Raw genomic sequence first — 21,285 nt, 5'->3', positions numbered from 1 at the left:
TAGTTTGTGGAAACATGTTTTTCTGCAGTTTAGAACTGGCTGTTGTGGAGAGGTTCTTTCTTTAAGGAACAAATATGAATTCAACTCTCACCTATACGCAAGGATGACTGTACGGCATGAAAAACTAGTTTCTGCTGTGTAGGAGCAGAATGGAAGGTGCTCACTGGCCTGCACCAGCTACACAGCACTGGGGTCAGTTCTATAGGTGTTCCCTGCACAGGAGGGGGTGTGTGTCTGCTTAGCACTGGGCAAAAGGAAAGCCTATAAAAGGAAACAGCAATATCTGCTATGAAGTGGGAAGGAAGTGGCACTGTGCAGACATCTGCAGCAACCAGCAAAACTCCCCTGCAGAAATGAGAAGTGTAGTGCCCAAGATACTGAGGATTATATTGTGTAATTCTGGGCAAAGAAATTCACTCCTCTCTCTCTGAGTGTTCTCCCACCTTTTGCCAGTTCTTTCAGATTTGAGTAAGCAATCTGAGGCAGGGACTATCTGTGTGGCAGAGCAGGAGGCCCTAAGCACAGATGGCCACTAAGCAGCAAGTAACAGTAGTAAGAATAGGAAGCTGCACTGTTACTCCACGGACTGGGTAAAGGCATCTTCCCCTTCCTGCAGTGCAGATCTCCTCAGTGGCTGATGAACCTTAACTGTAAAAGCGTCAACGGAAAAATAGGGTGTACCACTCATAGTCACCATTATGGATCCAGGTAAAGAGTAAGTTTTATCTGAATCGGGACTGACTTTGCTCAGATTGTCTCCTTTGAACATAAAAACTGGCTCATACCTCGAAGCCCAGGAACGCCTGGATCACCCCTTGCTCCTTGTGCACCAGGGGGTCCTGGCAGTCCCCTGTTGCCTGGGATTCCTGGAGGACCATATGTGGTATCACCTGGAACACCTTTCTGACCATCTATGCCAGGTGGACCTGGAGGGCCATTTCTGCCATCAACTGTAGATCCTCTTTCACCTTCATCACCAGGATCACCAGCTTTGCCTCGAAAGCCTGTTGATAGGATTTTTAAATTCAAATAGGGCATAATTCAGAAGTTGGGGTTTTTTTCCCCCAAACTGTGGAATATTATAATGCAAATTTAACTAGAATTAAATTACCACTTTGCAAAGAAAAATAATGTCATACAGGTCTCTCATTTACAGCTAATGATGCACAAGGATTGAAGGAGGTAATTATTCCTGTGGGAAGTGACAATGGTTTTCTTTGGGGCAGCATCTATATTGTGTCACTCTAGTCCAGTTCAATCCCTTTGCTAAAATGATACTAATTATTCTCAGTTTTCTGAGAATATTACCCCTCTGGACACTGAACTATAGGTTATTGCAGCACCTGCAATGCTGGAGGAAAGAAAGGGAAACTGGTAAAGATTCCTCCTCCATTAGCTTTCATTGAAATGTGCTTCCTATTCTGTTCTTCCATGGTAGCTACCTTACCCTGCATGTATGCGTTACAGCTTGACCAGCAGGTCTCCTGGATTAGGAAAAGCACAATTCACCTTCTGGCCCAGGGATTCCTGCTCCTGGCCTGCCTCGATGGCCTTTTTGCCCATCAAATCCATTTGGTCCAGGACGACCGGGGAGTCCTTTTAAACCCTTTGGTCCTGGAAACAGCAGAAAAATATGTAAAACCTAGCCAGAGCTCTAAAATGTGTGATCTAAGGAAACAGCATTGTATCTTTATCCCATCCAAATTCAGGTACTTTGAAGACAAGTGGATTTCATCTGCTTCTGACACTTTGGGCAAGAGCCACCACCCAAGTCACAATCAAATGCATGGTTGCTGTTTTTATAAATGGACTTGTTCCCTAATCCATAAACAGCAGACTGCAAATCACCAAAGTAAATTAGAAAAAAAACCCTGTCTCCTATAACATTTTAATGTTTACAGGATATCAACAATATTAACTTAGCAAATGACAGGTGTCAACTCAAATTCTTATATTGTCCTGTGTTATATGCTGCTTCTGGAACGGTGCACATGAGCTCAATATGCTAATCCCTGTTCTTTCATGTCTCTATAAATTTTAGCTACCACCCACAATACTGATGTCAGGGAGCTGTGTAATACCATATTAAGGAGCTTGAAAATCCAGTATCTCTATTTGTTCTGATCAGGATTTTCTTGGGTATTTCAAATGTTTTGGAGGTGACCACAAGAAACATTTTGCCAGTTCCTTGATGAGTTCTTTGAATTTAAATGAAGTTGAACAAGTTGAAGTAATGGTAGTAAGTATTCAGATTTTAAGGCTCAATTGTAACTTGCCATGAGCAATACTGTTTTAGTAATTATAGACCTGCAGCATATCTTTGCCTCGCACACCTTTTTATTTTCTATGGTATCCAGATGTACGTATTCTAGGTCTTATCTGACTCCAGCCATCTGCGTATTTTACAGACTCTCTCATGCATTTTAATTGAGGCAGGATGGAGTTTCAAGCTACCTTCATTTAGTCATTTCTATGGAGGCAGCCTGCATGCCTTTTGATCTTGCAAACTGCAGCTGTCTAGCGCTTGGTTCTATTAGATGAGTATATTCCTATGCATTTGCAGTTTTACCCTAAGACATGTATCTGCTGAAAAACGAGAACAGCATATCTTTTTAGGATAGCTTTTTTTTTTACTTAGCGACTTAAAACTCCATTTCAATTAAGACAAAAAAACCTCCCATATGTAAACATACCTTGAACACCTTTAAAACCTGGGGGACCCGGATTTCCAGGGTATGGTAACGTAATGCAGACAGTCTCACCTGAAGCAAGAGGGAGAAAGAAACTGGACTATTTAATTTTAGAATAAATGGAGTCTGAACATTTACTGTAATATTTCTGTGGAACTAACCAATCAGATGTGCAAAGGTAAAGAGAAGGGACTGTTTATGCACATTATTTCCATATTACTTTGGGTTTGATGGAGATTCTTAAAATATATTTCTCTTGACACTTACTTTGTATAGATTATTGGAAGTGATAAAAAAATGTTGTAGTACAGTTGTATTCTATAAAGACAAACTTTTTTTTTTACTTGTTGCAGAAATTTGTCTTTGCAATAGTCTCCGTTGCAAGAAATAAATAGTATTTTCATGTCAATTCTGTATACATTTCTGGTTCATACATATTGCCATCAGTGTAGATTTTTTTTTTTTTTTACTTTGGTAGGGATTTTTTTATAACCAAAAAACAGGCCAAGCCTTAAGTATGAGTTGTATTTTCCTGCCCCTTCAGCAAAAAAAAGCATTGCCATGCAAATCCTTACATTCAGGAATACTCTTCACTCCAGAAAATAATTCCTCTGATAGTGAGCAAGTGGTGCTTTGCAGGTTTGAGGCCCCTAGAAATTCATATTCTCACTAGTGTCTGCTGCTAAATGCTGACAGCACTGTATCTTTCAGTGGCTGTATTTCACGTGACCACTGAGCTTGCCAAAATTTATTTTCACTATAAATTAATAATGCTGTATATAATACATACAAAACTGTAATGAATGCTACCAAACACGTATTTTGTTGTTTGGTTCTTAATGTTAATATTCAAAATTACCTTTCTGGCCCTTTGGACCAGGTGGCCCAACACTACCAGTATCACCAAAGTCTCCAGGGCTACCTCTGACTCCTGGAGGGCCAGGAAACCCCAAACCAGGCAATCCCATCTGTCCTTTTACCCCAGGAAGTCCTGGGACCCCAGGGAATCCTTTATCACCTGGCAGTGGTATTCCAGAATCTCCCTAAAAGAAAGAAATTGTTGATAAGAAATAACAAGACCTAATTTCTTTCCTGTCTTTGATCATCAAAAGCCATGTTAGAGAATTATCTGGAGAAACCACTCTTTCACAATTAAGTGACTACATGGATAATATTAGTAGTTTTAAATATTCAAGGGCAATAGGAACAAAGGGTAGAGTTTTGTGGGTGTTTTTTCCTTCCTGATTCCGTAATATTGGTAGACAGTGCATGCAGACATTATATTTAGGAATACCAAAATAAATAGTAATACTTCCAAGGAAATAGTTTTTCAATAGATAAAAACTATGGGTTTTTTTGAACTAGGCTAACATAAAATGATAAAAGTGATTAGTCTGCTAGAAATCTGGAATAAAATGATACTTTTCTTTAAGTAGCTAGCGCTTTCATAAGACAATATATTAACTGAAAGGGAAAAAGATTCTGTGAAAATCAAACGTACCTCAGCTCCTTTTTCCCCAGGCAATCCTAGTTCCCCATCTCTGCCATCATTACCTCTTTGGCCTGGAAATCCTGGAACCCCAGTAGGACCTCTTTCACCTTTTATTCCTTAAAAGATTTTTAAAAAATTAAGTATAATATTTGCAGTGAGTTTTGGGTTTTGTTATTTCTGCTCAGGTAAATGCTGGGTAACCATTCATCGTATCTGTAAGATAATTTCCAGTTCTTGAATTCATATTTCCTTAATGGGGTATTTTAGGCTCAGTAAGGCAGTATGTAGCTGCACACCTCATGGAACAATTTGGTCTCTCTGTAAAAGACATGTTTACAGACACCACAAGAATGTGACTTTTGTTCATGCTATATACAGAGTGAAAACATTTTTCTATTTAAATCAGTCAGTTTTATTCTTGATTTCGGTGAAATCAGGATATAACAATGCCCTATGATGCAGAATATCTTCATCAATATTCCCAAAAACGTTTTTAATTTTTTCTTTATTCTTTTTTTTAACCCCAGATTTCTTTTGCACTAATTGCAGTAAATTGCATTTATGAAAATGCAATTTTTGCATGAAGGACAATAAAAATATTCTAACCCAAAGATTCATTTTGCTATGTCAAGAAATCATTTGCAAATAAACAGCAAATGTTTTCCCTGCTCTAACATCTGTAAACAAACACAGGCATCCAAGGCTCTGCTAACTTTTCACAAACAATAAGATGGTCAATCTTTTGTCTGAATAATTAGTTTAGCATTTCTAACTAAGCTTTGCCATCAGATTGCTGTAATTTCTTATTCTCTGTTTCTTTTGCTTTTGCAAATCATAACCATAACCGTAGAGAGGTTTTGATCTATTTAATTACAAGAATTGCAGTTGTGCAACTAGTGGCCTATTGTTTCTCTCAAATGCCTGGTCAAGAATAATTTTTAGAAATAGAAGCAGGAATCTCAATAGCCATTGAGACTTCGAGTGGCTTCTATACAATAGTATTTCTTCATGCTTTCACAACAATTGTAGTCTGCTTAGTCTTTGGTATAAAGATCTCTGTAAGACCCTGATTATCAATCATATGACACGAAAAGTCATTTGTTAGCATTAATAACAAGCTGTTAAAACTGTTTTATAGCTCAACTGTAGAATAAAAACCACAAAATCCTGTGTTGATCTTGTGTTCAGCAAGAAGAAAATGAACGAGACAGTACCAAGAAAGCAGTTGGGGTATACATGACCTCTCGGCTTCAGTCACTTACTAAATTAATGACTTTAATAAAAAGTAGATGAATATGGTTTTCTCACACTATTGCCTAGGCATTGTACAGAAAACAAAAAGGCTAACAATAAAATATGCATTTACCTTTTATTCTAACTCTTCCTGGATCTCCCTTCTCTCCTTTTTCACCATGTTGTCCAGCAGAACCAGGTATCCCCTTAATGTTGAAGAAAAAGTCAGTTATCTTCAGCAAGGAATCAATGTGGGAATTGAGGGGGAAAACAGGTATCTACGTCTAGCTCTTGCATTGTTTCCCAAAGCCAGGCCAATTAAATTAACATACCAAAAAGAAACGCTTATCTCTTTTGGTGTCTATGAAGATGTGTGTGAATGGCACCTGGCCTTTTCAGCCTGGCTCTGGCAAATGCACAGATACACAACTATAAGAAACTGTAACACTAGAAGAATCAGGTCCATGGCCATATACAGCTGTGGCTGTAGATGTAAGAATATTAAGATGCAAACAATTCACAAGCTCTTTCCACTGCAGACTCAACCCACAATCCACCAAGGCTGCACAGAGAATCCCTTCCTAGAGCGTGGTGACTGCTGGATGAGGCTGTCCTCCCACAAGTGAACATAGCAGCAGGTAAGTGACACTTTTTTGCTGAGGGAAAGCCCACAAAGCTGCCAGTAAAAAAATTTCATCTACGTCTAGGTAGGTACCTGGTATTGTCAGAAGACTCTATGACTTGATAAGTTTAGAGAGAAAAAGAAGTGATTTTCTATGTTTCTATGTAATAAAATGCATCCTCCAGCAAGACTGTAAGAAGCAACAGTAGATAAAACTTTCAGGTAGTTTTCCAAGGCAGTTTCTCCACCACTCTGCTTAAATGCCTCCTGTATAAGGGGTAACTTGATGTTATTTATTTATTGAAGCTCATGAAAACTACTCACAGGGAGCCCTGGTGATCCCATTGCACCGGATACGCCTGGATCGCCCTTTTCCCCATGTCTTCCAGGGTATCCCATTTGTCCTTTCTTTCCTTGAGTACCTGGAGGTCCTTGCATACCACGGGGACCAGGAGGACCAGCGCTACACGAGCAGAGGCCTTGATTTCCTATGTGAGTGCATCAAAATTACATTGAAACAGCTGCAAAATTAATACACAAAAAATAACACTGCCCTTCTTTTCTGTGTGAGTAGTGCAGGGACCGTTTTGTCTCATTATGGCCTTCAAAGGAGTGAAGCATATCAGTCTCTTTTTATAGTGCTGAATAACCACTGCCCTGACATGACTCTACTGACTTAGAAGCCCCAATGCTAACAAGCCATTTAACTCCACACTTTGATGGGCCTTATCTTCTAAGTTACCATAAACTTCTTGCAAATATAGGTCTGATGTATCTGGCAAAGGTCTCATTCACATTGTTGCTCTCCAGGCGTACATACCCTTTTCTCCTTTTTCACCTTTTCTTCCTGGAAGGCCTATCTGACCTTTTGCTCCAGGTTCTCCAGGGATCCCTCTGTCAGTACAGATGACACCTTTCAAAAAACAAATTGTACATCTAGTATAAATCAGGTTGACTGTTTCCACAACTTGGCTCACATGTTCTCTTCTCCCTTCTCTTGTTATCCTTATATTAAAGTTAGAGATCTTATGAAATGCTTTACAAGTTGTTGCTTATAGATCATACTACAAGAGTCAGCCTGGTTAGAGCTGATGTTGACACATGGTTTTTTCATTGCCACTACTTCTTCCTTTTTCCACTGTAGAATTTTATGACTCTTGTTTCTTTACTAAAGGATGCTGATTTGGGTTTCCTCCCCAGTTTGCTGTGTTTTTAGGGACATTTTTCATATATGTTATTTTGTGCATTTAAATCGCCCAGAAAATTATGAAAATCTTGACATCTCACTGACTGACAACTAATAGGAAATAAAACATTTCTACATCTGTCAAAATCCACTTTTCACCTCTTTTTTTTTTTTTTTTTTTTTTTTTTTGTAGGAGTAACAAAAGTAATGAATCGGTTAATATGCAGAATGATACTCTTGCCATATCAATTGCTGTTGAACCTACTGGGTAGTCCAGGTAAGCCTTGTCTTCCTGGCTGTCCCTGTAGGCCTGGTGGTCCAGGAAGTCCAGGTCTTCCTGCAATTGATTCACCTGTTCCAGGGAAACCAGGGTCACCTCGAAAACCTTGAGGTCCTGGTGCCCCACTTACTCCTGGCAGGCCAGGCAGACCTATAAAGAAAATAATAGTATATGGCCCATACAGCTTCATAGTAACAATTACTACAAGATATCAAGGAGGAAACTACAGACTATTCAGAACGGTCCTGCAGAAGAGCTTCTATATAACAAAGACTTAAATCTAAATCTTTAGCTTTCTCAGGATTCCCAGAAAAAGATGCTCCTACTTTAGACCTTCAAATGCTTCTTCTCCTCCTCCCCACTATCTCATTTCCAGACATCCCAGTTAATCTAGTTTCTTATACAGAGCAAAGTCATCCTCCTCACTTTCCTTTATATCTTTTCGAGATGGAGAATAGAATTTTTGAGCACAGCACTCCATATACAGGCATAACATGTATTTGCAGTGCACAGTAGCATTCTGCTTTGTCTTCTGTTCCTGTTCTAGCAATTCCTAATGTTCTGTTTGGATCATTTTGGTTCTTTGTTGGCCACTAAGAGCTGAGCTAATACTTTTACTGAACTCTTTGTAAAGCTCAAATCCTTAAGTTGCATCAAGCAAGAACAAAACCCAGTTTTCTTTTAGCTGCTTTCTCCCCTACTGGTATATAGTTCACATTTTATCTGCTACTCCTCTTACTTGTTCCATCATCTCCTGGTCTTCCCAGCAGGCCTGCAGGACCAATTGGTCCAACTGACCCCAGATCACCAGCAGGACCTGGAAATCCAGGATCTCCTTGTGGACCTACATAGAATTATAAAAACCTGTGAATTTAACACCTTATGCAATTGACAGCTTAAATCTAAATTAAAGTGCAACCAAAATTATAATTTGGGAACTATAAAAAAGTAAAATACAGTAACTTCTTTTGTCTTTATGAAACATTTTTTAATGTGTAACAACTTAATTTTAAGGTGGGAGGATTTGGTTACTTTTCTATGGATTCCTGCCCATTTCGTGGGCAAAGTTTTAAGGCTTCATCATTCCATAGCAGTATCTTTGTGCTACATATTTCAGAATGCAGAGAGAAGTGTTTGCCCAAAATAAATACATGTAGCATTTAAAATAAATGTTATACACATTTGGCAATTTGGCATTGCACACAGGGAGGTCATTTCAGGATCATCTTAGTTGAAATTATCCCAACTATATTTTCAAAATTGCTATAATGAGTAAGTTTAAAAATTGCAATTACACAGTGGTAAAGAAAACCAGAAACAGATCTAAAGGGCTTAGTTAAATTGGAAAAACAAGACACTGGTAGTAGTTCTGTTCTCAAACAATTCTGCTAAAGGCCTCTTTCTTTGAAGAATGTATCTTCTCACACACCATGCACATGATTAACTTTAAATGTTACTTGAGATATGAAGCATGGGGTTAAGTCTTGTTGCATAGGCTGGAAACACACAGAAGTCAATAGAAAAGAAATTTAATTGATTTTCAGATGAGACACCTATCTAATGGGGAGGTTCTGATGAACTGGGGTTGTGTTGTAACTTCTGTGTTGTAACAACTGGGGTTGTGTTGTGGGGTTGTGTAACTTGTGTTCACGATCAGCATTTGCTGCCCTAGAAATACAATTTATGAGAAGTTCTCTGTGAAAATGTTCTTACAATACAAGTTCCCCGAGCGTGAGATGCCAAAGAAAATCCCTTCCAGGCAGCAGGCTTGGCCCTTGCCCACTACATTTTGCTATGAGGTAAGACCTTACACACACCTTTTCACCAATTAGATTATAAAGATGGGGATAAAGGGAGCTGAGACATAAAAAACCAGCCTGAGGCTTAGACAAAAAGGTATTCTGCTGGGAGTACTCATTGCAGGATTTCACCCCTGCTATGCGATAGGAAGCTTAATTGTAGTCTAAAGTTTCTGTGTTGTGGCAATTCTGAAAATAGGAATTCTAAATTACAATGGGACACCCCGTTTTCTTATTTGCCATCCCTTATCCAGCATGGGCTTATTTTTCATAGCTTTTTCCTCAATATGCCTAGGTCCAATAACTGGAGATAGTCCTGCAGATCTAGCTGTGACTGTATGCATAAAGATCTTTCACATGAACATTTAATCTGAAACTTGAATGTTTAACATAGTTCCAGATCAGTGAGAAACAAACACACAGAGAATATGGCCACAAAGAAGATAATGTTTTAGGATCCTGTCCCCTGAATCCCTAGTGATCACTTTCAAACACCTTAGCAAAATAGGTCCTACAGTAGAAAGACTAGTTAAAACTATCTATAACCTTTTATAGGAGGCAGAAGAGTTCCAACAGCTCCAGGAGGACCTGGAGGCCCTTCTTCTCCTGGATCCCCCTGTAAGAGTCCAACAATAAATGTTACTGATAGATACAAATATGCAGAGTGCTAGCATGTAACTGAAAACTGTAACGATGGTGGGGTATGTAAGGATGTGACACATATCTCCTGGGAAACTTGATTTTGACACTTCATAGCATTTAAAACCAGGCAACAAGTTTTTAAATAATCATTATCTTTCAGGATACCAGTGACTAAACAGTAATATACCTATCGCGCATATCTATTTGACTCTTCAGAACTATGACTGCTGAATTTGATTTCATTCATGTATTGTAAAGACAAATCAATTACAGTAAATCAGTACTCTATTTAATTGAGATGTTTTGATTTAGCAATCAAGCTGTAATTATTTGCCTTAAAATTCTATAGCAGAATTTGGAAATTACTTCTATGATGACAGATAAGCATTAAGAAAAGAGGTTTCACAATCTGACACATACTATTGATGGTAAGAGATACTCAAAGTTCTCATAATATGTTTAAAACATCTGCCTCGGGGAAACATAAAAGTGCCTACTAATGGCAAGGAAAATCACTTCTGCTTGGAGGATTTCTAAATTAGCTTGGATTTTGATATTTAGAATTGCAAGTGAAGTGGATGTCAGGGAAGTCTTTTATGTGGCAAATTGTATTAGACTTTTTGCTTTGTAGATTAGGAATCAACCCTGCTCTCTGCAGCAAACGGGAACTGAGAAAACAAGAAGGCAAATGTGGGAACTGCGTAGTGAGATTGCATTCCTGGGACTGGAGTTCAGGGCTTTTTAGGACATAGACAAGAAGAACTGGGAAGGCAAAACTGGATAGCCATTCTTACACAAGGAAAAACAAGGAGTCCATGTCTCTTTCTGGGCTTTATTTTATTTTATTTTTAAATTGATATCTATATGATATTTAAACAGTTCTGGAGCTGTCACTAACAGCTTGTCAAGGTGCTCTTCACCTTGGGCCTTTTAGTTGGCCTTTTTCCTTTGACTCTATCTTGCATAATGAAATAACATCATTGTGTCACCTTTGGCTATTTTAAAGAGGAATGTAAATTTGTCTTCCCTATTGACAGAGAAGAGTCTTCCGTGTGGCAGAAAAGAAAAAATAAACCTAGCATTTTTCCTCCTCTGATAAACTTCCAAATTTTTCTGAGATATAAAATTAATTTAATGATGATAAAAGTGTGAAAGATTTGTACAATAGATGGATATAGGCCAATATGTATTGGCCTGGTATGACTTTCATGCTGATTTTAAAATGACACAACCAGAACACAAAAGAAAATTAAAGAGTCAATGAGCAAGGGTCAAAAATTTCAGTTCTTGGTATCTCCGTAAGTGCCAAATTCCAGTGGTGGTCTCTGAAAATCTGTCTTTACGCTGTTAGGTCTTATGACCCGCTCTGGATGGCAGCTTTGTACTTGGTGTGTTTTCACTGTTGGTACACTCCTACATAGCGGCATACATATGTTTGGATTATTTTGTTGACTGATACTGTTTTCTTGTCCCATAAAAATTTCAGGACACTTGACTTGTCAACGGTTTATTGAAAAAAAATAATGCCAAAAACATCCAACAGAAGCGTATCTCTCATGTATAACCTGGAGTCTTCTTAAAATGAAACTTTGTAATCACTTATCAGTTTTACTGACATCCCTATTAAGCATTAAACACTGCATTTGTTCTCTAAGTTTCTATAGCTTTATATAATGTCAATGTCAATGGAACATTTTGCGCTTCCTGTAGAAAGACAATTCATTATTTTAATGAGACATTCCAGTAGTAGCAGAGACGAATTGTCTCAGAGTGATTTCAACAGGACTCATCCTCTCTTGTATTTTGTCTGAAGTTGCCTTCTGTCTTTTTTCATACTTATCACAGAATGGTTGAGGTTATAAGGGACCTTTGGAGAGCATCTCGTCCAACTCCCCTGCTGAAGCAGGACCACCTACAGCTGGTTCACTGAGGACCATATCCAGACAGCTTTAGAGTATCTCCAATGATGGAGACCAGCGCTGAGCAGAGAGCAACGATGGCCTCCCTCAGCCTGCTGGCAATACTTTTTCTAATGCAGCCCAGGATGCCGTTACCTGCCTTTGCAGCAAGGGCAAGTTGCTGGCACACAGTGTTGCTAATGTCTGTGCTTAAGGATCAAAAGGTATGCCAACAACTCCTTAAGTCCATTCCTTGCTTTAAGCAAAAGTTAACATTTTTTTTTTAAAGATGAAATCTACTTTGAATGCAACTTTTTCCTGACTCTTTCTTTCTCTTAAATCTTGAATGTATCTTAGATTCCGTTTGAATGTGTTTATTTCTGGAAATCTACATGAGGACGGGTTATTCTCAGGAGAGGTTTTAATCATATTCTTGTTCCTCCAGTATATGTGATTTTTAGCAGATCAGAAGCAACATCTGGTGAGGCCAGATGAACAGTGGATGCAGACTAGATAGATCTGCACTTTTGAGGAATAATCAGATTTATTCAAGTAAAACTACAGCATGTGTACAATCATTCTGAATTTTGCATACCTGTATGAATTAACCTGTTTTGTTTTGTTTTGTTTGTGTTTTTTATTTTTTTGTGTCCATACTTGATTGATTTTCTTTTGCTCCATGTATTAGCAACTGGAATGTCATCTTTCCAAGTCATTACTGCAGGCATTCAAACTTTTTCCTAGTATAATCTACCAACAATTAATTATTCTTTGCTTAATGTTTATAGTGTTAATTGATGGCTTCTCAGGCTCTAGGCTAATCAATGGAGACTGAAAAATGCACTGTTCTGTCTATACAACATCTTGGCTCAAGTTTATTAATGATGCTCCAAACTAAAACAATATGCACATCAGGGTGAGTACTTTTTAACAATACAACATTAAGGTTTGATTCTAGTTTGGGGGAGTAATGGACTGTAATGATCTTTCTGTTAAGACATGCAATGTTTCCATCTAATTAGTATCTGAATGATCCCATGCTGTTGTGAAGCTGCTAATGGGCAAATGGCAGAAAAAATGAACATCCATGGACAATTTTTTTTTCCCCAAGTATGACTACATAAATGAAATCTTGGCTGAAGAAGCTGATGTAGTACTCTCCTGGCAGTCCTAGCTTTGAAACAAGTAAGCCTGTGACTAAACCAGATGTTTTTATTGTACTTTTACTTATTTACTCCATGTGCTTGTCATTTCTCATTTGTAAACCTGATTCTTGAAAACCTGTTTGTTGCTTTTTATTTGTCGGCTTTCAACTGTGTTTTTAGCAGTATACTACTTATGGGAAGTTCGGACCAGCCACAGTTTATTTCCTTTTGTCATCACAGATTATGTAGAGCCTGTTCCCAACTTAACCTTCAATTTATAACAGAAGTGATTCTTACTGTAATCTCTTGAGTGTCATTCCTCTGATTTCACAGGTGCAACCACTTGTGCTTTAAGGAAAGTTACTGTTTTATATGCAGCTTTCCAAAAAGATTATTTCAGAGAGAAATAGACACTTCTTGACTTTTGTATTTCACAATATTTAGAGGTAAGTTTGTCAGTGTCACAATTTCTGCAGTATTGTTTTTGTCCTCTGTACTGTGAGAACTTTGATGATGAGCTTTTTCAACCCTGCTGTCTCTACTGATGATCCTGTCACCCACCTTCTTCACTGCAGCATTTCACTCCTCCTCCTGCTGACCACTTGTACACTATCCCAGTGACTCCCTAGAGCTTCCCCCAGCTACATTCACTGCTGCTTTGCTCCTTCTAGAGTAGCATCCGGAACTGGCTTTTCATTCTGAATGTGCTTCAGCATTGTAGATTCCATAGAAAATATAATAGTTTCTCTTCATTCAAGTTTTTGTTGTTAGTCAGAATTGCAATATGATCATTGGTTGTGCAGCCTGAAGAAGATAATTACGTGAATTTATATTCTGAAATGTCACCAAACTGGCACCTGGGTCTTCTGAAATGGCATTAAGCATCTCTTCCATGCTTTTCAGATGAATATTCTCCTCTTTTACTGTTTAGCTCCCCAGATGTGACACCTATGCTTCTAACCCCTACTGGAAAGCAGCATGTATTCTAAAACAAACAAAAACAGCTACCATCATCTAAGTGAGCAAAAGTAGGAAATGTTTAATCAAAGTTGGTGTGAAGGAGTTCAATTTCCATTCTGGTAACCATCTTGGAAAAGCTGCTTATGTGAACAGGTTGAACACATGCAAAGAGACTTTGGTAAGTCATGCAAACAAGCCTATCTGAATCAATTTTTGCCACTGCATTTGATGCCAATTATCATACTAGCTCATGGACCAAAGTTTATAGGATAATACTGTTACCTAAATAGCAGGTTCCTTTACCTCGCATATGTTTCTGGGAAATGCAGCTCCACCACAAATAACTTGCAGAGTACTAAAATTGATGGATTAGATAGCTATACTGGTATAGTTAAAGGTAACTATTGGCAATTGGGATTAACCAATTCCTGTGGTATGCAAAATGGAATTTCCATTCTCATGCACCAAACAGGAATGTTTACTTATGTTGTTATTTGCTACCACTATGTTAGGTAACTATGGCTATCGTGAGAACTGTAAATCTTAAAAGCAGTTATGACTGTAGAAAAGGAAATGTTCTGATAAGCAGGTACCTTTGGAAGGAATCATTAGCATTTCTATAGGGGAGTGTGTGTGCATGTGCGCATGCTTGTGTGTTGGTGGCTTTTTTACCTGCATGCCTGGATAGCCAGGTTGTCCAGGAAAACCAGCAAATCCCATTTCCCCCTGGAAAGGGTCACATAAATATAATTTGATTAATCCATGAAGACATTATTATAAGTAAGTGAACAAAAACCAGTCAGGCAGTCACACAATACTGTCATGTTGTAATAGCATCTGCAGTTTGTTTTAGAAAATTCTCAGGGTTTGTAGAAGAGATGGTATGTTTCACAGAATCTCTTCTGTTAAAAAAAAAAACAAACAACAAAACAAACCACAACACGTATCACCAGCTTATTTAGAGTGGCCAGAGGGGCACAGAACTAGCTGGAATGCATACCAGCAGACTCTCATAGAGAAGTCTGCTTAATATAGCTGGAATTGGTTTGCTTCCTGCTGAACTACTATTGCATGGCGAGCAGCTGCATATCAGCTCCTCCTCTCCTTTTATGATATATTAATATACTCAACCATCCAGTATTCAAACTCTTCAGGTAGGCGGTGGTAAAAAAGAGAGTAAAAAGTAATTTTGAAGATAAAACAGTCACCTGGGACGTAACTCTAGATGCAAATATCTGTACATTAATGTGATTTATGAATAACATGATCATTATCTTAACTAGATTTGAAAATGAGCTGGAGAGAGGAAATAGGAAAAAAGACAAGATGTTGATCTATATACCTATATCTGTTGTTCTTTACTCCAGTAAGATGATGTAAGTTCATAGTTAACATTTAGCAGACTTAACAACAAAACTGGAATTTCTTGAGCTACAAATCTAAACAAGACATGCATATAACATAAAATTACAAAAACAGTGTCACCGTGGCGACCAAAGTTACCATGCTGTGTAACTTTTCTATCTTGTTATATGCATGTCCTGCTGGCTTTTCCTCCTGCTTGCAACTTCAGATCCCATTAGCCAATTTCAGCCAAATTTCAGAGTGGCACAAATTCAAAGACAGAGAGCTCATACATCTTCTGTGGCAACAGGTAGCAGGAGAGAAAGGAAGGAATGCATTGTGAGCTATCAAGTATGTGGAAATTCCAAATCTGCACAAATCCACAGAAACCCAAATCTCACTAATCCCACTGTTCAGGGAGCTGCTTATACTTTAGGCCTTCTTACCTTCATTCCAGGAAAACCTGCAGGTCCATAAGAACCAGGATCACCCTGATAAAAGCAAGTAGAATGTGAGCTCAAACAGTACAAGCTTATTCAAAATTGCACTTATTCAGAATTGCTGAGCAGTTAATGCTCCTTAGCTAATTATTACTTGGGATATTTCCCAGTAATATTATTATTAAGAATTGCTAAGCAGTTAATATTCCTTAGATAATTATTACTTGGGATATTTCCCAAAAACTTTGCAAAGTATTTTCAAATACTTTATATGAGAGATGGGCATGAATTTGAATTATAGCCCAAAATAAACCAGACAGGTCTTAACTTAATTTTTTTTATCATCTTGCCAAAGCACAGTAGCGGACATGTTGCTCCATGTGAATAGTGTTATGTAAATCAAGCATGAGCTCCTGTAAAAAACTGCCATCGGCAGGTATGGAATACATTAAAATTACTGTCTTAGTAGTGTGCTACTCCAGAGAAGCTTTGTGCAGCTCTAAATATTTAGAGGATAACTCTACAGATTCACTTTCTTTCCAAGAACAGAAAATCTGTATGAACTTATGTTTAAGTCTGAGACATGGTGAGTCCCAGGGCAGGACTTCAAAGTATTCTATACAGATAGTATGATAGATTAGTTTTAAAAAATCCTTAAAATCTGCCTTGGAAAGGCAAACTTAAACTGCTAAATATATTATGAATCTAATTATAGTGAATTTGTGAAGTAATTTATTCTGAAGCTTCCTTACCTGCAATCCAGGGAATCCAGGAATGCCCTTTTCACCTTTTTCTCCTCTCCCAAGTACACCCTGGAACGTTCAAAATACTTTGTTTAAACAAGATGCTGAGTGAAGTTTGCCATAAATTTTTGATTTTGTGCATATTTATTAAGTTATACTAGGTTAATGGTTCTTGATTCACTTGCTAGGCTCAATCACTGGGGCTTACTTCATACAGCACTATCAGTGCCTACGTAGCTTCAGTTATTCAAGGAACCTGCTATAGTCTCTTCTCCAAGCTTAATGAGTTTTCAGCAGTTCAATCTTTTTTTTTTTTTTTTTTTAAAGCTTTGGGCATCTTTTGGCCTGCATCAGTCAATTTCTCAGTTCCTACTTATAACTAACAAGTGTACTATTATCTACGTGGACAGCTACTACTGGAGCAAGCATATAAAGCCCATCTTTTTCAGAGTAAATCTGCTATAAAAGGATCAGTTTTGTCTCCTTTTCCAGTGCTAAGTGGAAACAGTGGTCTTTTTATGATGCAAAATGAATTTGTGAAAAAGTGCTAGACTTAGAACTCATAAATGTGATGTCCAGGCTTCTTGTTTCTTCTTTTGTGCCTACAAAGCTAAATAAGTTTTTAACATAGACTCATTCTTTTGTGCCCAATTATCTTCTGTTTTTCTGAGATCTGGTAGTTTCCTGCCCGGGGATTTTCCTCCGCCAAATCTATTAGCAATAAAGACTCCAGAATCTTTTTCTGTGGCTGCTACTCCTTACTGGATGTTTACCAATGTTTAAATTAATTATGCTGACAGACAGAAAAGAAAAGCTAGAATAGCTAGCAAACAGCGACTCTTTCTCCAAACAGGTGGCTCTGCCTTCTCTACTCTTGAGGATACCTATAATGTGAAGTTAAAGTCTTTCCCTAACATACTTAGGGAAACATACATCATGCCCCATTAAGAATACATGGAGATCTTCTCTATTTCTCCTCTTGAGAAAAAATAATCTGTGCTTCTGTTTTCTTATCGGTCTCAGTCCATTATGCGTCAATAGCTGAACTGAAAACAACACTGACCTTTTGCTACCAGGCAACATTCAATAGGTACGTATAAAACAGACTCAGAAACGTTTTCCAAAGGGTTTTGAAATATTTTTACTTTCACTCTGATTTGGGTGGTGATTAAACTTCACAGCACAAATGCTGTTATTTCTTCAATCCCCTTGTACTTTAAAAGATTAACGTAATAACAAGAGAAGGACTTTGCCAGCACCATGAAAAAAAAATAATCATATTACTTACTTTGGGTCCACGTGGCCCTCTGTATCCTGTTACTCCAGGTAGTCCTTTTTGGCCCTACATATACAAGGAAAGGTTTTGTGTATGTTAATATGCAGGACATGTCTATGTGCTGTTTAACTTTTTTTAAGTCCTGTATTACAACTGTTAAATACTATTTTCTTAAGCACTGGGCCTGTTCCTCAATGTGTACCAGGCAGAAGAAAATCAGAAAAACAATTATGTACTGATTTTTATTTCTGTTAACACTGTCAAATCACTATAATGGCTGTGGAGTGAGATAGATGTATCTTTGCAGGGACCTGCTAATTGGGGCTTTGTTCCTGCAAACGTGTAACAGTAATTCTTCTTTGTTTGCTGCTCTATTTAGTTTGATGCAAGTATTCACATGCATAAATCTACACTTCGATGCATGGCCCCAATCTGAATGGGATGTGCATGGCTGGCTACGTGGTCACGATCATGTCTTGTGTTGCACAGCAGTATGGGGGTTTATATAAGTTCTTTTGGTCTTTTCCCTTTTCCTCGTACACCTGTACATAGCCACCATTTGCATAATCAAAGCCTAAGATCCAATATGTGAAATCTATGAGTTCCCTGAGTTGAGGCTGCAAGGGCTGGCAATGCCAAATTCACTTTTTCATTTGTGTATTTGAGCAAATCAGACTTGAGGACACAAAGACTCCAATATAGGGCTCCATAATGCAATTTTTGTAACTCTTGTTCTTTTTAAGCAAACATTCTAATTTTTTAAGGTACACAGCTGTTGCTACAGTAGATGTGATGTTGAAGTACACTAAATAACAGAAACTTGCATTAAAAATAGACAACAAAATCACAGGTAGTTTTCATATTAAAGGAGAAACCTAGAAGGGTTAGCGTTGATAGCTCAAAACATTACACTGGAGAAATCTCAAAGAGAATAATTGCCAAAGATCTGAAAAATAAAAGTGTTAGTGAAGAGCCACAAAAGAGATTCAATACCAAAGTAAACAACTTTACCTGAGATGCCCGAAATATGATTTGGTAATGACAAAAAATGAAGAAAACCAAAGCAAGAGCAGTATTTCCTTCCTGCATCAGGACAGTATTCCCTCAAGGACATGAGCTAAAGTACATATGGGCTCTCCTCTCCTGCAAGCCTGTAGGATGGGTGCTGACCAGGATTTCTACTGAAGCTGATGGTTTATTACAGAAAGAAAGATTTGTCTTCTGCCATCCGTCCAAAACTTGTATCAGAGGATTGTACTTGCTAAATTGAGCACAGTTAAATATGAAGACAAATTAACACCTTTTCTCCTTTGAACAGCTGAGCTCCAGGAGGTCCAACTAACAGTGGTAACCCAGGTGGCCCAGGAAGTCCAACGTCACCCTGTGGAAGCCAAAGGAACAGCAGAGAGACATTCTGGTCCATGCAGCATTTCAGAGACTCAGCATGTTTTCCTGCTGTACTACAGCACTACATATTCTGTACTCATTGAATGTGTACTTGTACTAATACCCATAGATAAATAAAGGTTTGTACTGAGATCTGTTAGCCTCTCTACTGTCTTCCCAGATGAGCAAGGTTGACGATCTTAATCCCCTCCTATTCTCCTCAGTCATTAAAATTAATGTTATGGCTAAAGAAATAAATGAGAAGTCTGTACTCGTGGCTCCTGCTTTGAGTCTGCTGTGGAGGTGGTTACAGGATTGTCAGATCTTGTGTGTATATACAGTCTCTCGTGTGTATATACAGTCTCTGGTGTACCAGACCAAAGCCTTTGAGCTAAGGCTTTGTGAATGTAAAGATGAAATTGTTAATTTCCTATGGAACATTGTGCATGTTAGAAACTTGTACGAATTCTAAGAAATGACTGAACAAATTCATAGAAGAAAATCAAATATTCCACATTGGTTCTATAAGTCCTGAGTATGCTAAGAGGTGGAGACTGGGAGAGGAATTATTATTACATGCTTATCCTTCTCTTACACTTTCTTGGCATCTGCTGGACATAGCAAGAGATGAGATTCAGTGACTGATCTGGTACAGCCACTGTTACTGGAGGGTACTGTTGTGATTATTTAGGCAGTGTACGTACAGAAGGTAATCGCTATGTAAATGCTAACATATTGATTGTTCCTTTTCAAAACCTCCAGAATATGCTTGATTCTTGTATACAGCTCACTGAAGTAATCACTTCTACACAGAATTGATTGATTCAGTAACTTCTATTAGTTCTCCTTCCATTGTAACATGATTAGTGGGAGCACACAGCCACAAATGAATGGGTTCCAGGGAACCCAACAAGACTTTATTATACTTTTAACTCTACAGCAATAATATATTTAATAATATATTATTAATATTTCTTTATTGATATTTGTTTTCTTACCGGCTCCCCCTTTTGTCCATCCACTCCAATACCTGGATTTCCCTAATTGACAAAAAATGTATGCAGTTTGAAGATAATCAGAAAATGCTAACATTAGAATTTCATCAAATAACCCCTTTGAAAAACTTGGTTATGAAATTAACCATAGGGGACATTTCAAATATTTGTATAATCTATTATTTCACTAACAGCTTCAGGAAAAGTCATTGCCTACCTGTTCACCTGGCAAACCAGGGTAACCTGGAATACCCTTTGAAAGAGAATGAAGAAAAAGTTAATATGTCTGATTTAGACAGCTTTGCTTTGAAAATTACCTCCTCTTGCCAGTTGCACCTAGCGGCTGAATTTCCTCTTGGGATGTACCTATTCCAAAGTGCAATTTACTTCACCTGGTCACTGCTTTCACAAGGGCTGAACTCTGGGTTCCCACTGTCCTGTCTCCCACAAGGTGGCCTTGGGGAAAGGGAATAAGGAGAGAGCGCTAGCAGCATTTCTCCATGACCGCAGTCTACTGGGATGAAACACATTCATGCAGGCATGGGAAGGAACAACATATGCTCCAATTCTTCAACTTCCAAACTCATAAGGTAAGGCAAAAACCTCTTTTTACCATCTGCCTCAAAAATTATTTCTAGGCTTTGATTCATATTAAGGCAAGTTCTAAAATTGGTAGACCAGAATTTATGCATATCCTGAAAATGCAAGGTTGTATAACTGCGGTGATCTTACAGGCAAGCCTGGTTGTCCTGGGTATCCAGATGGGCCCGTTGTACCTCTTGACCCTCTAGGTCCCTGGAAAAGATGGCAAAAGGTCTGTTTGTGAAAATACCAAGAGCTTACTCTTTTCTCCACAAAAATAGTCCCTCCAAAATGCCTGCATCGCTTGGAGTCAGTCTCCTGGTGACTGCATTTCACCCACAGCCTGAAGCTTATACCATGCCTGAAACCTCACTGTCACTACAGCAACTCAGGACCAGTTTCCAGATAATGCTGTGCAGATACTAGACAATGTACAGTTTTATGTTATTAATGGACTGAAAGAATACTTTGTCAGTAATTGTGCTACCGTGTGGGGGCTTAATACAGTTCATCAGTGAATATTTTTTCAAAGGGCATAAGAAGAGGAACCCAAAGCCATTAAAAGTGTAAGC

At 38.2% G+C, this 21,285-nt stretch overlaps 1 protein-coding gene across 1 annotated transcript in view; it reads right to left on the bottom strand.

The window, feature by feature from the left end:
• COL4A4 (collagen type IV alpha 4 chain) overlaps positions 1–21,285 on the bottom strand; it is a 65,197-nt gene that overhangs the window by 22,084 nt on the left and 21,828 nt on the right. Inside the window, exons 9-27 of the mRNA XM_074153597.1 lie at positions 20,864–20,926; positions 20,349–20,384; positions 20,135–20,176; positions 19,051–19,131; positions 17,763–17,816; positions 16,484–16,543; positions 15,738–15,782; positions 14,620–14,673; positions 9,849–9,918; positions 8,243–8,347; positions 7,489–7,653; positions 6,858–6,950; positions 6,362–6,525; positions 5,549–5,621; positions 4,192–4,298; positions 3,550–3,733; positions 2,694–2,762; positions 1,510–1,614; positions 786–1,004 (exon numbers count right to left, since the gene is read on the bottom strand). Coding sequence (XP_074009698.1) covers positions 786–1,004; positions 1,510–1,614; positions 2,694–2,762; positions 3,550–3,733; positions 4,192–4,298; positions 5,549–5,621; positions 6,362–6,525; positions 6,858–6,950; positions 7,489–7,653; positions 8,243–8,347; positions 9,849–9,918; positions 14,620–14,673; positions 15,738–15,782; positions 16,484–16,543; positions 17,763–17,816; positions 19,051–19,131; positions 20,135–20,176; positions 20,349–20,384; positions 20,864–20,926 — 1,789 coding nt within the window. The remainder of the gene's footprint in view (positions 1–785; positions 1,005–1,509; positions 1,615–2,693; positions 2,763–3,549; positions 3,734–4,191; positions 4,299–5,548; positions 5,622–6,361; positions 6,526–6,857; positions 6,951–7,488; positions 7,654–8,242; positions 8,348–9,848; positions 9,919–14,619; positions 14,674–15,737; positions 15,783–16,483; positions 16,544–17,762; positions 17,817–19,050; positions 19,132–20,134; positions 20,177–20,348; positions 20,385–20,863; positions 20,927–21,285) is intronic.

This window comes from Numenius arquata, chromosome 9 (genome assembly GCF_964106895.1).
Source record: "Numenius arquata chromosome 9, bNumArq3.hap1.1, whole genome shotgun sequence".
NCBI classification, from domain to species: Eukaryota; Metazoa; Chordata; class Aves; order Charadriiformes; family Scolopacidae; genus Numenius; species Numenius arquata.
The sequence above is the reverse complement of the archived record's forward strand: the minus strand, read 5'-3'. Positions and strand labels throughout refer to the sequence as shown.